Source organism: Stegostoma tigrinum, chromosome 17 (assembly GCF_030684315.1).
Source record: "Stegostoma tigrinum isolate sSteTig4 chromosome 17, sSteTig4.hap1, whole genome shotgun sequence".
Taxonomy (NCBI): Eukaryota; Metazoa; Chordata; class Chondrichthyes; order Orectolobiformes; family Stegostomatidae; genus Stegostoma; species Stegostoma tigrinum.
The window spans coordinates 21,835,742-21,853,356 of record NC_081370.1 but is presented as its reverse complement, the minus strand read 5'-3'; the positions used below and the strand labels follow the sequence as shown (position 1 = coordinate 21,853,356).

General features: G+C 43.8%; 1 protein-coding gene across 3 annotated transcripts in view; it reads left to right on the top strand.

The window, feature by feature from the left end:
• The window catches only part of lsp1a (lymphocyte specific protein 1 a), a 314,767-nt gene that overhangs the window by 204,054 nt on the left and 93,098 nt on the right, over window positions 1-17,615 (top strand). For all 3 annotated transcript variants that reach the window (XM_048545255.1, XM_048545253.1, XM_048545254.1), the window contains exons 3-4: window positions 4,784-5,243; window positions 6,887-7,029. In XM_048545255.1, coding sequence (XP_048401212.1) covers window positions 4,784-5,243; window positions 6,887-7,029 — 603 coding nt within the window. The remainder of the gene's footprint in view (window positions 1-4,783; window positions 5,244-6,886; window positions 7,030-17,615) is intronic.

Below are 17,615 nucleotides of genomic sequence, written 5' to 3'. Positions count from 1 at the left end.
CCTGAATGCAAACTGTTGTTGCTGCAGCATTACAATGAAAGTTCGCGGCGGCCTAAGGTCCAGCACTGACGTGCCAAAGCAGCCTGTAAGCAGATCAGAAATGTGCTATGAGAGTCATAGAACATAGAATTGTACAGCACAGGAACAGGCCCTTCAGCCCATAATGTTGTGCTGAACGTGACGTCAAATGAAACTAATCCCTTCTGCCTGCCAATGGTCCATATTCCTCCATTCCTTGCGTATTCATGTGCTTATCTAAAAATCCCATAAATGTCTCTATTGTATCTGCTTCCACTACCACCCCAACAGTACCTTCCAGACTCCTATAACTCTCTGTGTTGAAAAAAACTTGCTCCTCATGTTTGCTTTGAATTTTCCCCCTCTAACCTTAAATGCATGCCCCCTAGTATTAGACATTTCAACTCTGGGAAACTGATTCTGACTGTCAATCCTGTCTATGCATCTCATAATTTTTTGGACTTCAATCAAGTCTCCCCTCAGCCTGTGCTGCTGAAGAGAAAACAGCCTGAGTTGTTCCAGTCTCTCCTTATAGCTCATACTCCCTAATCCAGGCAGCATTCTGGTAAACCTCTTCCGGTAAACCTCTTCTGCACCATCTCCAAAGCCTTCACATCCTTTCTGTGGCGTGGTGACCGAAATTGAACACAATACCCTAAGTGTGGCCTAAAGTCTTGTAAAGCTGCAACATGACATCCTAACTCTTGTACTCAATTCCCTTAGATGCTGGATCATGTCAGTTGCCAGTATCAGTGCATGTGGAGTGCATTTGGCTGGATGTTGACAGAACATTCCCTAAAATGTTGGTGCCCCATGTCCAACGGGGAGGTCCTTTGGAGCAGACTGTGAGCAGAAGTCGACACGTATCTGCTGTGACATCCATATTGAGACTTCTTAACATCTTGCTGATTTAGAGCATTTATTAAGTTAGGAAGTTGAATATTAAATGAGTGGGGTGGGCCATTAATGAGGCAATCAACAAGCAATAATCCTCAAATTAGCAACTTGACACTGCCTAGTGAGAAACTTGCTTCGCTGTACTCGAAATGCATTGATGATGCAGCAAGATGCTCCTGATACTATGCTAAGCCTATCACCAATTCTTCAAATCTCATCACAGTCCAGGTTACTCAAGCCCCTTTTAAGATTCACCGAGCGGTTGGCAGAGTGGACAGATAAAATTTAATGTAGAGAAGTGCAAATTAATTCATTTCAGTAGGAAGAATGAAGACAATTAATATAAAGTGTGCAATTTTAAGCTGGTACAGATAAGGAGAGACCAGTAGTTAAGAGCATGATAAATAAAACAAATGGCATTCTTGACTCTATTGATTATTGCATTGATTGAGTACAAAAGCAGAGAGAGGTTATGTTAATTATGGATGAAACAGTGGTTCTGCCTCAACTGGAGTATTAGATCTCAGTTCATTGTACCACACTTTGAGAACGAAGGGAGAGAGCAGAAAAAATTAATAAAATATTTCCAAAAATGAGGAGTTGGAACTATTCCCCTTGGAGCATACAGCATTCAGAGGAGATTTTGTCAAGTTATTCAAAATCAAGAGGAGTTTGAATAAAGCAACTGGGAGAAACTATTCCACTGGTGGAAGGATTGAGAGCCAGATGGCACACATTTAATTTAATCAGCCACAGAAAGTATGGCAACATTACAAAACCTTTTCCACACAGCAAGTGGTTAAGGTTTGGAATGGACTACCTTAATGTGTGGCAAGGATGATGATTGAAGCTTTTGAAATATAGAAACATAGGAGACAGATGCAAGAAGAGGCCATTTGGCCCTTCGAGCTTCTTCTACCATTTATTGCGATCATGGCTGATTGTCCAACTCAATAGCCTAATTTTGCTTACTCCCCATAACCTTTGATCCCATTCGTCCCAAATGCTATATCTAGCCACTTCTTGAATACATTCAATGTTTTGTCATCAACTACTTCCTGTGCTAATGAATTCCACAGGCTCACCACTCTTTGGGTGAAGAAATGTCTCCTCATTTCCATTCTAAATGGTCTATCTCAAATACTCAGACTGTGACCCCTGATTCTGGACACACCCACCATTGGGAACATCCTGCATCTACCATGTCTAGTCCTGTTAGAATTTTATAAATCACCTGAGATCCTTCCTTATTTGTCTGAACTCCAGCCAAAACAATCCTAACCTAGTCAATCTCTCCTCCTACGCCAGCCTGGTGGAATTAGAATATTATCTAAAAAGGAAACATTTTCAGGGTTAAGGAGATAAGGCAGGGGATTGGCGCTGAGTGAGTTCCCCTTAAATGATCTGTGCTGACAATGGGTTAAGTGACCTGCTCCTGTACGATATCCACTGCCTGATTCAATTGCAAATGTTTTCTGCCAGCGTGCTCTTGCTTATTTACCATAACATGAGAGGAAGGCCCAGAAAGACCCTGAAAAAAAATGCATGGTAAATGTCCTCTGTCCAGGATCTCCATGATTGTGACATTAAGTTCATGGCAGGCAATTAGGGAAACCCTTCCAAATGTCAGAACACATGTAGCTTAGTAATGAGATCTACACACTATGAAAAATCACAGTTTAGTCATTGATACTGTAAGGCAGTAACTGCTAGAAATTTTCTTTTAATTCATGGGATGTGGGCTTGCTGACTAGGTCAGCATTTATTGTCCATCTGCAATTGACATAAGAACTAGCAGCAGAAGTAGGTCCCTCAAATCTGCCCTGCCGTTTAGTAAGATCATGGCTGATCTTTTTGAGACTCGGTTCCACTTACCCACCCGCTCACCATATACCTTAATTCCTTTACTGTTCAAAAATTTATCTAGCCTTGCCTGAAAAACATTCAGTGAGGTAGCTTCAACCACGTCACTGGGCAGGGAATTCCACAGATTCACAACGCTTTGGGTGAAGAACTTCCTCCTGACCTCAGTCCTACATCTGTGTCCCTTTATTTTGAGGCGATGCCCTCTAGTCCTAGTTTCACCTGCTCGCGGAAACAACCTCCCTGCCTCCACCTTATCTATTCCCTTCATAATTTTATGTGTTTCTGTAGGATTTCCCCTCATTCTTCTGAATTCCAATGAGTATAATCCCAGTCTACTCAGTCTGTCCTCGTAATTCAACCCTGGAATCAACCGAGTGAATCTCCTCTGCACCCCCTCCAGTGCTAGTGTATCCCTTCTCAAGTAAGGAGACCAAAACTGCACACAGTACTCCAGGTGTGGCCTCACCAGGACCGTATACAGCTGCAGCATAGCCTCTCTGTTTTTAAAGTCTGTCCCTCTAGCAATGGCAGACAAAATTCCATTTGCCTTTTTAATTACCTGCTGCACCTGCAAACCTACTTATAGCAATTCATGCACAAGGACACCCAAGTCCTTCTGCACAGCAGCGTGCTGCAATTTTTTACCATTTAAAACATAGTCCGTTTTGCTGTTATTCCTACAAAATGGATGACATCACACTTATGAACATTGTACTCCATCTTCCAGACCTTTGCCCACTCACTTAGACTATCTATATCCTTCTGCACACTTTGCTCTACTGCTCACCTTAGTGTCATCTGCAAATTTTGACATACCATATTTAGTCTCTAACTCCAACTCAGCGATGTAAATTGTAAACAATTGCGGTCCCAACACTGATCCCTGAGGCACGCCACTAGCCACTGACCATCAACCAGAAAAACACCCATTTACCCATACTCTCTGCTTTATACTGGTCAACCAATCCTCTATCCATGCCAGTGCATTACCTGTAATACTGTGCAGCTTTATCTTATGCAGCAGCCTTTGGTGTGGCACCTTGTCAAATGCCTTCTGAAAATCCAGATACACCACATCCACAGGTTCCCCATTGTCCCCCATGCAAATAATGTCCTCAAAGAATTCCACTAAATTAAGTATACATGACCTACCCTTCATAAACCCTTGCTGGGTGTTCCCAATGGGACAATTTATATCCAGATGTTTTGCTATTTCTTCCATAATGATAGAATCAAGTATTTTCCCCACTACCGAAGTTAAGCTAACTGGCCAATTTTCTACCTCCTTTTTTGAACAGTGGCGACACATTGGCTGTTTTCCAATCTGCGGGAACCACTCCAGAGTCCGGTGAATTTTGGTAAATTGCCCAGAGATCAATTGAGTTAACTATATTGCTTTAGATTTGAAGTCACATGTAGACAACATCAGATTCAGATGGAGATTTCCTTCCCTAAAAGGTGGAGTTAATCTGAGGGGCTTTTACAACAATTGGCAGTGCTTACGTTGTTCCCATTTAAACCAGCATTTTGTTCCAGATGATTCTACTGATTTCAAATTTGACCATTTGCTGCATGGTTGGATTTGAACCCACGTCTGCAAAATGTTAGCCTGGGAACCTGGATTTCTGTTCAGTTACTTTACCACTGCGTGACCCCTGCGTGCATCTCTGTGTCAAGTGAGATGATCAAGCTTAGCTATGACCTGCCTCCCATGGTCAAGTACTCTAACAAAGGCCACAGCCACAAATGAAGTGTGATGCATTAGCGGAGTCTGAAAAGTCCAGAAATGCTCAGAGGACTTTTTCGGCATGAATCACTTCAGGAGAGAAATAATTAAGGGAAAGGAAGGAAACATGGATGCTTCATTTGTGTGAAATGAAATAGTTTGAAATTGCTTTTAAAGATACATTCATGAGAATAGGTCATCAAACTGATAAACCTGGAACTAGCAAGCATTATTAATGAGCAATGTTTAGTAATTGGCTTGTCTTGATTTTCGCAGGTACAACTTCAACTGTAAATCAGCGAATTCTGCCTTGGATGAAGATGAGGGCTTCAGCGATTGGACTCAGAGGCGAGAGGAGCGACGGCAGAAACGCAGGGAGGAGCTCAGCCAGATGGAGAAGGACCATGTTGATGAGTCACAAACAGATCGTGCTGACACTCTGAGGGACAGAATGGGGCAGGAGCATCAGGAGGGTCCAAGTGTTTGTAAACTGAAAATGTGGCAGATTGAGGAGGAGGAAAGAAAGATGCACCAAAGGAAACAAAGAGAACAAGAGGAAGAGGAGGAAAATTGTCAGCGGAGAGCTCGTGAAACGCAGCAACGAGAGATGGAGGAGATGGAAAGAGCTCAGAAATACCTTGATGATAAAGAAAGATTGAAATACGTGAGAGAAGAGAAAGAGCGACTGAACCTGAACAGCATGGAGAAGGAGAGACGAAAATTAGAAGTCGAGAAGGTAAAGTAGAAGACTTATTTAAAAATGATTTTGGTCATCCTTATCTCATGAGTACTGTCGTCATGATCATTCCATTAAGCATTTGAGTGTCTTGCCTTCAGGACTGCACTCATACTGCCTATATACTTCCTTACAGTTGTTGAGTAGCATAACATGGAGATGTAAGTGTAAAACTGTTTCAGATCTTCAGAATGTGCCCTTGTGTACAGATAAATATGAAATCTTAGTATTTTGCATAGTAACAACTGTAATCATACCCTACCCAGCCCCACAGAATGATTACAGCACAAAAGGATCCAGTGTGCCCTGTCACGCCCATGCCATCTCTCCTTCAGACCAACTCAGCCATTCCCATGATGCCACCTTTTCGCCATAATACTGCGCATTAATTTCTCTTCCTGTGCTTATTCAATTCCCTTTTGTGGTCCATGAATCATGGTAGTCCGCAAAATTCCTCCAAGATGTCTGTGTTTGGTCCAAAATGTAAAGTCACTGAGTCGCAAAGCCACTATGGAAGCCATTTGAAAGAAAAGGCCAGCTTCCTCACTTCAGATGTCATGCAACCAACTAGATCCTTCATGCATGGCACAAATTGTCACAAGGGCAATAATGATGCTGTTTCATTATGGTACTACGACATACGGCGAGAAGCAGGTTGGACTTCCTGTTGTTTAAGAAACTGAACCACCCCCTTTGAAAACGGCTATTGCCTCATTTGTGTCTTCTCAAAATCATTACCATCCTTCCCATTCATTTTGGTGAGGACCTTTGCAATGGAAAGTGAGAGGGGCCACTGTCGGATGTGCAAATGCTCCACGAGTCTTTCCCCACCCACTTGATCCACAGATGAAGAATTTGAGAATCACTGATCAAAGCAAATAAGATCAACACAATATAATAAAATGTGAGGCTGGATGAACACAGCAGGCCAAGCAGCATCTCAGGAGCACAAAAGCTGACGTTTTGGGCCTAGACCCTTCATCAGATTCATGCTCTCTGATGAAGGGTCTAGGCCCGAAACGTCAGCTTTTGTGCTCCTGAGATGCTGCTTGGCCTGCTGTGTTCATCAAGCCTCACATTTTATTATCTTGGAATTCTCCAGCATCTGCAGTTCCCGTTCTCTAAGATCAACACATGGTCTTGTCATGTCAAAGACCTCGATTGAACCTTGCGCAGAGTGATGATTTATATACACTTACGTTGAAGTTGACACAGAAAACACCCCAAGAAGCTTACCTGAAAATCGTTCTCACTGAAGCTTTAATAGTCAAAGAGAACAAAGTTTGGAAATTGTCCAAAATTTTGCCAAAAGTGAACTGGCAAATCTGCAATTTGGCATTCATTACTTATCTCACTCAATAATGCCACTTGGCTGGTGTAGAAATGGGATCTGTCATGCCAGTGCTGTAAAGGGTTTTGCACTGAGGGTCCTATTAATGTCTGAATTTATACCAAAATATTTGATACAGTCTAGCAGTACTTCCATCCTGATGTCAGAGAGGGAATAATTGAAACACCTACACGCCCAGTATTATCTGCCTTGAACCCACTGACCAGAAGAATTCATTTTTTCATTCCACAGAACGATAACCTTGTTTTGAACCTAAATTCACAAACATTGTACTTGATTGTTTGTTATTCAGAGACCAAAAGAAAACGAGATGAAGACATCCCACACAGCCCTGGCATGGACTGAGCATAGCGGTTATGAGGAGGAAAATAATGACATGATACGAGACAAAATGGCTTCGCACCAAGGCTGTAGGACCACCAAGACAATACTGAGGTACAGTTTTGCACAAAAAAAAGCACACATTGTGAGAAACATATTGTTGCAACAAAATAATTTCTACTTCCTTCAGTTCTGATTCCATCCTTTCTGCGTGAATTGATTCAGACATTTACCATTGGGATACTGATTTGAAAGTCCGTTTGTTCTGTTGTTAGTTACTCGGGTCAGAAGTACAACGTTAGATAAACGATTTGCAAAAGTTCTACTTTAATCAGGGCCCAGTTTTTTTTATTGAGTTTTGTGTAATTTCTCAAGAGAAATTTTACAGCGCTACTAGCTTTCTAACTTGCTCACACTAAAGGAATAAGCATGGGCAGCATTGTGGCTCAGTGGTTAGCACCACTGGCCCACAATACCAGGGACCCTGGTTCGATTCCAGGCTTGGGCAACTGTGCAAAGCTGCACACAGAAATTCTCCCTGTCTATGCATGGGTTTGCTCCGCATCCTCCAATTTCCTCCCATAGTACAAAGATGTGCAGATTAGGTGGATAGGCCATGCTAAATTACCCTGTAGTGTTCTAAAATGTACAGGGTAGGTGGGAAATGCAGGGTTGCAAGGTTAGGGTAGGGTGTTGGTCACAATTTCGAGGGTCGGTGTGGACTCGATGGGCTGAATGCTAGCTATTGACCTGTGACCAATGCTTACATTCTTGGTGACTCTGAAACATCAGTTGGCTACTGCTTTTTGATCCAGAAGTTTAAAATACAGAACAAAACTGATGAGTAAACAAAGTGTGGAGCTGGATGAACACAGCAGGGCAAGCAGCATCTCAGGAGCACAAAAGCTGACGTTTCGGACCAAGACCCTTCATCAGAGAGGGGGATGGGGAGAGGGAAATGGAATAAATAGGGACAGGGGGGGAGGCGGACCGAAGATGGAGAGAAAACAAGATAGGTGGAGAGGAGAGTATAGGTGAGGAGGTATGGAGGGGAGAGGTCAGTCCAGGGAAGATGGACAGGTCATGGAGGCGGGATGAGGTGGTAGGTAGGAAATGGAGGTGTGGCTTGAGGTGGGAGGAAGGGATGGGTGAGAGGAAGAACAGGTTAGGGAAGCGGAAACAGGCTGGGCTGGTTTTGGGATGCCGTGGGAGAAAGGGTCGAGGTGGGCTGGTTTTGTGATGCAGAGGCGGGAGGGGAAGAACTGGGCTGGTTTTGGGATGCAGTGGGGGGAAGGGGAGATTTTGAAGCTTGTGAAGTCCACGTTAATACCATTGGGCTGCAGGGTTCCCAAGTGGAATATGAGTTGCTGTTCTTGCAACCTTCGGGTGGCATCATTGTGGCACTGCAGGAGGCCCATGAGGGACATGTCGCCTGAGGAATGGGAGGGGTAGTTAAAATGGTTCGCGACTGGGAGGTGCAGTTGTTTGTTGCGAACTGAGCGCAGGTGTTCTGCAAAGCGGTCCCCAAGCCTCCGCTTGGTTTCCCCAATGCAGAGGAAGCCACACCGGGTACAATGGATGCAATATACCACATTGGCAGATGTGCAGGTGAACATCTGCTTGATATGGAAAATCATCTTGGGGCCTGGGATAGGGAGTGAGGAAGGAGGTGTGGGGGCAAGTGTAGCACTTCCTGCGGTTGCAGGGGAAGGTGCCGGGTGTGGTGGGGTTGGAGGGGAGTGTGGAGCGGACAAGGGAGTCGCGGAGAGAGTGGTCTCTCCGGAAGGCAGACAAGGGTGGGGATGGAAAAATGTCTTGGGTGGTGGGGTCGGATTGTAGATGGCGGAAGTGTCGGAGGATGATGCGTTGTATCCGGAGGTTGGTGGGGTGGTAATGTGAGAACAAGGGGGATCCTCTGGGGGCGGTTGTGGCGGGGGCGGGGTGTGAGGGATGTGTTGCAGAAAATGCGGGAGACGCGGTCAAGGGCGTTCTCGACCACTGCGGGGAGAATGTTGCGGTGCTGGAAGAACATGGACATCTGGGATGTGCGGGAGTGGAATGCCTCATCCTGGGAGCAGATGCGGAGGAATTGGGAATAGGGGATGGAATTTTTGCATGAGGGTGGGTTGGAGGAGGTGTATTCTAGGTAGCTGTGGGCGTCAGTGGGCTTGAAATGGACATCGGTTTCTAGCTGGTTACCGGAGATGGAGACTGAGAGGTCCAGGAAGGTGAGGGATGTGTTGGAGATGGCCCAGGTGAACTTGAGGTAGGGGTGGAAGGTGTTGATGAAGAGGATGAACTGTTTGAGCTCCTCTAGGGAGCAAGAGGCGGCGCCGATACAGTCATCAACGTAACAGAGGAAGAGGTGGGGTTTTGGGCCTGTGTAGGACTGTTCCACGTACCCTACAAAGAGGCAGGCATAACTTGGGCCCATGCTGGTACCCATGGCCGCCCCCTTTGTAGGAAGTGGGAGGAACCGAAAGAGAAGTTGTTGAGGGTCAGATTTCAAGCCCACTGACTCCCACAGCTACCTCGAATACACCTCCTCCCACCCACCCTCCTGCAAAAATTCCATCCCCTATTCCCAATTCCTCCGCCTCCGCCGCATCTGCTCCCAGAATTAGGCATTCCACTCCCGCACATCCCAGATGTCCACGTTCTTCCAGCACCGCAACTTTCCTCCCGCAGTGGTCGAGAAGGCCCTTGACCGCGTCTCCCGCATTTCCCGCGACACATCCCTCACACCCCACCCCCGCCACAACCGCCCCCAGAGGATACCCCTCGTTCTCATATTACCACCCCGCCAACCTCCGGATACAACGCATCATCCTCCGACACTTCCGCCATCTACAATCCGACCCCACCACCCAAGACATTTTTCCATCCCCACCCTTGTCTGCCTTCCGGAGAGACCACTCTCTCCGCGACTCCCTTGTCCGCTCCACACTCCCCTCCAACCCCACCACACCCGGCACCTTCCCCTGCAACCGCAGGAAGTGCTACACTTGCCCCCACACCACCTCCCTCACCCCCATCCCAGGCCCCAAGATGATTTTCCATATCAAGCAGATGTTCACCTGCACATCTGCCAATGTGGTATGTTGCATCCATTGTACCCGGTGTGGCTTCCTCTACATTGGGGAAACCAAGCGGAGGCTTGGGGACCGCTTTGCAGAACACCTGCGCTCGGTTCACAACAAACAACTGCACCTCCCAGTTGCGAACCATTTTAATTTCCTCTCCCATTCCTCAGACGACATGTCCATCATGGGCCTCCTGCAGTGCCACAATGATGCCACCTGAAGGTTGCAGGAACAGCAACTCATATTCTACTTGGGAACCTGCAGCCCAATGGTATTAACGTGGACTTCACAAGCTTCAAAATCTCCCCTTCCCCCCACTGCATCCCAAAACCAGCCCAGCTCGACCCCTCCCCCCACTGCATCCCAAAACCAGCCCAGACTGTCTCTGCTTCCCTAACCTGTTCTTCCTCCCACCCATCACTTCCTCCCACCTCAAGCCACACCTCCATTTCCTACCTACCACCTCATCCCGCCTCCATGACCTGTCCGTCTTCCCTGGACTGACCTCTCGCCTCCCTACCTCCTCACCTATACTCTCCTCTCCACCTATCTTGTTTTCTCTCCGTCTTCGGTCCGCATCCCCCCCCCCCTCCCTATTTATTCCAGTTCCCTCTCCCCATCCCCATCTCTGATGAAGGGTCTAGGCCTGAAACATCAGCTTTTGTGCTCCTGAGATGCTGCTTGGCCTGCTGTGTTCATCCAGCTCCACACGTTGTTATCTCGGATTCTCCAGCATCTGCAGTTCCCGTTAAAACTGATGAGTCGTTGGGTAGGTTTATGTTGCGAATCCCTGGTGCAAAGTACCAGGTTTTCTGGCACATTCTGTAGAAGTTTATGTCATTCTGTCATGTAAATTGAAACTGAAAAATATCATACATACTTCAAAGAATGTATGGTCTTTCAATTATTGAATACTGTGGCTAGTCATATGAATTCCCATATGGTGTGGAGGTGGAGTTTAATTACCTGATCACTTTCCCAAAGACCATGTGTCATTCCGTTGACGAGAGGGCAGGAGTTTTGCCCCCTGCTAGCTTCTGTCAATGATGCTCACAAGTTAGTCATGAAAGCTTAGACAGTGAACTCATATATTGTGTGATAATATATGTGTGTTTTTCTATGCATTTTCTACGTATGAAATTCCATTGCTTGGTGTTTTAAAACTCCATTCAAGATATCTGAGAAATAAATTCCTTACAAAGATGCCATTTCTATTTCTAAATATCTTGAATAGGGCAATGAGTTGACTTCTTTTTTTGAAAGTTTGGAAATTTTAACGAGATAAAAATAGATTTTCCCATTTTACAGAGATGCTGGAGAATCTGAGATAACAAGGTGTAGAGTTGTATGAACACAGCAGGCCAAGCAGCATCAGAGGAGCGGGAAGGCTGATGTTTCGGATCTGGACCGTCTTCAGAAATCATTTCTGAAGAAGGGTCCAGACCCGAAACTTCAGCTTTCTTGGTCCTCTGATGCTGCTTGGCCTGCTGTGTTCATCCAGCTCTACACCTTGTTATCTCCCATTTTACAGCCCACTTTGATACTAGCTCTTTCCATTTTACTGCTGTACGATTGGAATCCCATGAAGAAGAATGGCAGTTATAAATGTATGTCGCAATGTACAATACATTTAATGAGATTCCCCCATTTCGTTTGGGAAGGTGCCAGATCCATGGTGACATGATTCCTGAATGAAGTTAGGCATGCAGATTCAACCACCAAACCAATGTGTGACTTCCACCTCACCCCAGATCATCTGCTAACCTAATTTTGGGAAATGCATTGCCTCGATTAGTAGCTACTATAAAATTCATTTTTTTGAATCACAGTGTGTACTCTTTTTGGCTGTTCTGAAGCAGAGTGCCTCAGAAGCCATTGTTGACCAAGGATGGAGAAATTAAACCACTTGGAAGTCTATTTACTGACCCCTGCTGGAAATATTCATGTATTAGACTCAGATAACAAAACAATTAGATTATCCACAAGGGAATGAATGGTGCATTTCAGAGGGAGCTAGACCAACACATGAGGGAGAAGGGGAATGTGCTCATAGGGCTAGATGAAAAGGAGTGGGAAAAGCTGGAGTGGAATGAAATCATGCTGGGAAACCGGCCTGTTGCCATTGCTGATGTTAATCCAGTTTGTGCAGGAAGAATGGAAATTTGTGTGAATTATTGGCTGGCTGTATTGGAGGAAGGAATATGTTTGAGAAGCGGAGGGCCAGAAAATTATTTTAGGAAGCATTCATACAGGATTTCAGTGTGAGACTGAAGTTTAGGTTCAAAGCAGGACACTTTGGAATTTATGAGGTAATTTGCTGAAATAAAAGAGCAAAGGCGAAACCATCCCTTAAGTAAGAACTGTTAAAGGAGAGGTCGCTGCTGTGGTGTTCATCAACCTGGTCACAACATGTCTGCAAGAGCAGAAAATGAAGAAAAGTTGGTAGAATCTTAGGCCTAGATTTTCACTGTTAGTATAGTTTAGACTGGAATATCCAATTCAGATCAAAGTCTCTGTTTGCAACAACCTATCTTTTGGCAGCATATTAGAATAATAGTAAAACTGCATTAGGATGAACGTATGGAGCACAGAAGACTAGGAAATAGTATTTAAGTGAAAATTAAAGGAATTGTAATAAATCAAAGGCACGTTGCAAAAGAAGAGCAACAGTTCTGAAAGCCTTTGAAAAGTCTCAAACAGCAACTCAATCTGTGTGGTACACTTAAAATGCAGGAGAACCTAAGATGAATGAAGGGAAATTTGAAAATACAAGTGCAGATGTGTGTAAGGAACAGATATGCTTAACCCCCTTTGTAAAGTCTGATGAATTAGGTCAATGAATGAGGTGGTGTGATTGTGGTAACTCTCTGTGTGCCACTTCAGTGAACTATCTGCTTGTTAGCAGTTGGAAAAACTTTCAGGTCACATTTACAGTTGTGATTGCTTAATAAGCAAGTCGGAAGGAAAGTGCTCTTGGGATGTGGTGATGGTGTTAAGATCACAATTATTGGTTTTTCCTAGAGATGGCAACAAACCTTCTCCTTCAACCGTTGCCATCCTCATATTAATGTTTCCTCTGGAATACTGAAGGTTAAGAACTTACAAACTCCTCATCCAGTGATAATGAACAGAAATACATTTACAAATCTCAATAATATTTGAGTTAGAGGATAACTTGTGTTCCCATACATTGCCACGTTTGTTCTTGTTGATGGTAGAGGCCACAGAGGATGGAAGTGTTTCTGAAATAAATCCAACTTTTTTTATTTTCATTTTTGGGATCCAGGTGTTGTTGGCTGAGTCAGCATTTATTGCCCATTTCAACTTGCCCTTGAGAATATTGTAGTAAGCAGTCTTCTTGAACTGCTCCATCCATTCTGTACAGGTAAACTCTGAATGTTGCAGGAAGATCCAGGATTTTGCCTCAGCGATATCGAAGGAGTGGTCATATAGTTCCAAGTCAGGATTGTGAGCAACTTGGAGAGGATATTGCTATTGGTGGTATTTCCATGTCTGTGTTGCCTTTGTCCTCCTAAATGAAAGTTCTAGTGGGATGGAAGGTGCTGTCTTAACAGCATTTGTGAATTATTATGGTGCATTTTATAGATAGTACATATTGCTACTCCTGAACATTGGTGCTGGTGCAGGATGTGTTGCCAAGTGGGCTGCTCTGTCCTGGATGGTGTTAAGCTTTCTGAGTGTTGCTGGAGCTGGACTGAACCAGGCAAGCAGGGAGTATTCCTTCACACTCATCACCTGTGCCCTGTAGATGGCGGACATTGCTGCACTTCTTGTGATGCTGATTTCTTGATATATTCTGTTAACTATGAAGCACTATACTAGGTATAGATGGCACCAGCAATCAGTGGAATGCTTAGGGACATTAACAAATGCCAGGAGCTATTAGAAGAAACGCTACAGTGACAGGACCTGTAAATTTCTCATTTCTTCATGTGATGTACCTCAGTTAATGTAATTTTTCCTGTTATGAGAGACTTAGCAAGGTGACACAATTTTATTCAGTTAATAAGGAGACAGATTCAATTCAAGAAAATGCAAAGGCATATAGTATTTCATTTGTTGGCCGCACTGTAACATTCTGTTAATAGATGGAACAGGACACTTTAAGACTCACTTGCTAATGGTTACAGTCTGATACATGAACCTCCCCTTAATGTGTAGTTATGATGCAAAGGTTGCCTGGGAATGGGGCCAAAGCAGCACATTGACCTTCTGTTAATGGAGAGGTTCTGACATATTGGCACTGTTGAAAATCAGCATGTTATAGTATACTAGATCTGCTTCATGGATCCGCTGTAATTCATTGACATTCTGTAAATGGATACATTTTGATCCTGTGACTTTCTCTCAATGCACATATGACGATAGCTCAGCATCATGTTAATCGGCTCAATATTCTGGAATTTGGGCTGTTGCTAAGTGAATGACAAATGCATTATAATGTGTATAAAGGGATATAATGTGGGAAAATGAATGTGTCCGCTTTGATAGGAAAAATAGAAAAGCAGCATATTATTCAAACGTAACTAATGAGAGACTACAGGGCCATAGGAATGATCCTGTGACAACTATCATTTAGAACGACAAGGACAACAGTCACTTGGAAACAGCACGGCCTGCAATTTCTCTTTCAAGCTACACATACCTGACATGGACTGATATTGCTGTTTCTTCTATTACCACTGGATTTATCTCCTGGAATTCCCTCCCTACCAGGGCTGTGGGTGCCCTGATGAACGGCAGCAGTTCAAGAAGGAAGGCCACTACCAACTTAGCAAGGACAATAAAGTATAAAACACTGATATCCTATGAAAGAATATAAAAAAGAAATTGGCTGGCAGGAAACATTTCTGGTTAGAAGCGACTCAACTATAATATTGGGCAGGTCAAATGAGGGGTCTGAAGCAAGTGTTAGGTCCTTCGCAGATTCTTGCAGCAAAATTATTTTACCTGAAATGAACCTGCCTAACACCTTTGCCCCAATTAGGCTACCCTTCCAATGGTTGCCTCTTCTGGCTTTAGGAATCCTAAACTCCAGGCCCTGGCCATGGATCTCCCACTTTTCCTTTTCAACAAACCTTGCTCATATTTCACCGAGAGACCGTTACTTAAGTATGAGCCACTCAATAGTTAGCAGCAGCTAATGCAAACTTCATTTCTGTGAAAATGAGGCCGAAGTGCCAGTGCTGAGGCTGATCAGATCCTGTCATTCATTGTCGCAATACGGGTGCCTAATGTGGGAAGTCCCAAATTTCTGGGCCTTTGTGAAGATTTGGTGTCTTATTCAGAAACATATTCTTACATTGGTTTTGAGTCATGAGCAAGCATTATGTGTTGCTGCATTGTTGTTGTCATGACCCTGATATGTTTTGAGAAATCAATCCCTACTGTTCAGTGGGCTGTCATAAATATATAAACACTAATTGAATCACTGACATGGTTTAATTGCCTGACTCTAAAATTCATATGAGGTATCATTAATAAACAAAAAAAACCTATCATTTAATACGTGGCGAAACGGGTCATGAACTACTACGATATGCATTTAAACTACACCCCCATAAAACGCAACCGTGCACACATTCAATCACAAATAGGAGTCATGAGACATATAACTCTGCAGAAATATCATGGGTGGAAAGCACAAGCAAATAGGAACAAATTCTGTGGGTCAAGCGTCCAAATGCAAACGTGGAACAAGATGACTTTCTCATAGTTCTTTTGGATTTTGGTGATATCTGTTGTCAACTGCAAAGTGTTAAAAGATCTTCAGTTCAGCATCTGATTGGTTGGAACTACGTCTTCACTTGAGTTTAAAAAGTTCCTTTTAGAGACTTTGAGTGTTTTCTTCCCCCATTCACAGAGGATTAGGAGAGAACTTCCTGTCTTTGCTTGATGGCATTCTGGAAGTCTTGAGTTCTATTTCCTTTCTCGGTCTTTAACAAACTGCAACTTAAAAATCCAAAACTCTTGTTGCCTGGCAACTATTCAACCCAGAGGCACCTATTGCTGGTTTGGCCCACAGGAGTATCAAATCCAGCTTCTTAAACGTTTCTTGACCCTGTGTAACCTATAAGTGAACACCACACAATTTTACTTTCAACCTTGGAGTTAGAAAACATAAAGACAACGGGCACGTTCTCTGTTATACAGCAGTGTCAAATGAGTTTTATCTCTAAGTATCATTTCTAGTGAGTATCATGGAGGATTCCTTCTGAGTGTCCTAGTGAGCTTTCTCAGACTATCTTCTTAAACTCACCTTATTACCTACCCACCATGCTCATCATATTCAGCCACTTTCCATGGGCAGAGTACAGTTCACTGCCAGCACACCCAGGGATTCCTGGCACCAGTGCTATTTCAAAGACCAGCCATTCCCCTGGCAGTCTGCAGCTGCCTTGCACAGTTCACATTATTTGTCTCAGTCATGTCAGACAGAGGTTAATTGAGCCACTGCTTTGTCATTAGGGTCTGGGAGTCCTGATTTTCTTTTGGCTAGAGGACGAGATGCATGCAGCTGTTGCCAAGGAGCAATTAGATAAAAACTAAATCTATTTCTGCTAATTCCAGTCTTATCAGTTGTACATTAATACTTTAGAGGAATATTATGATTACAGCTGGGTTACTGATCTGAACTATGACTTCAGCATCTGCCCAAAAGGTTGATCTCACCCACTCATTTCACAATACATCTGTTGAAGTGATTCATAAATTGAGATTTTGGTGACTGATAGAGGGCGAGATGAGCAAGTGGTGAGCTGGAGTCACCAGGTTAGTGCTTTGACTTGCATGTTGAGAGCCTCCATTCGGCAGGTAGGAGTATGGGAAAATGCCAATCAATGAGGCGAGACAAAATAACAATGAGGATGTTAGTACGCATTCAAATAGGCCTGTTAAAGCTCACAAGCAAGAATCATGTCTCTCTTCAGCACTTGGTGGGAGAATAGGATTTCTTGTTCTGTATGGCAGGATGCTGCTCCCTGCTAACTTTCTCACCAATGTCCATGCCATTCAAGGACTGGAAAAATTCTGCCTGTCGTCTTTTCATTGTGCATTATTTACTGTGATAGGACATGAACAGGATTCTAGTTTATGTTCTAATAAAATTGATCCTATTAATTCTGTTATCTTATTAATGGTGGATGGGATAACCCATTAATGAAAAATACTTTCATTTCTGTTCAGGGAGAGTTCAATACACAACTGAATTGTTTCAATGTGCAAAACTCATTGAAGGTAGAATTAGATAAAAACTAAATCTATTTCTGCTAATTCCAGTCTTATCAGTTGTACATTAATATTGCAGAGGGATATTATGATTACAGCTGGGTTACTGATCTGAACTATGACTTCAGCATCTGCCCAAAAGGTTGATCTCACCCACTCATTTCACAATACATCTGTTGAAGTGATTCATAAGCTGAGCTCTGATTTTCCAGTATTTTCTCTGCTTCCCCATTAACCTCACCAACCCCTGCCCCCTAGCCACAACCCACCTACCTCAATATTAAAAGCTCCTCTGAGCCTTAGTTGGAGAGGGTGGGTAAGATCCAAGAACTCAACCGTCTACAGAATTTAAATCTATTAAAAGAAGTA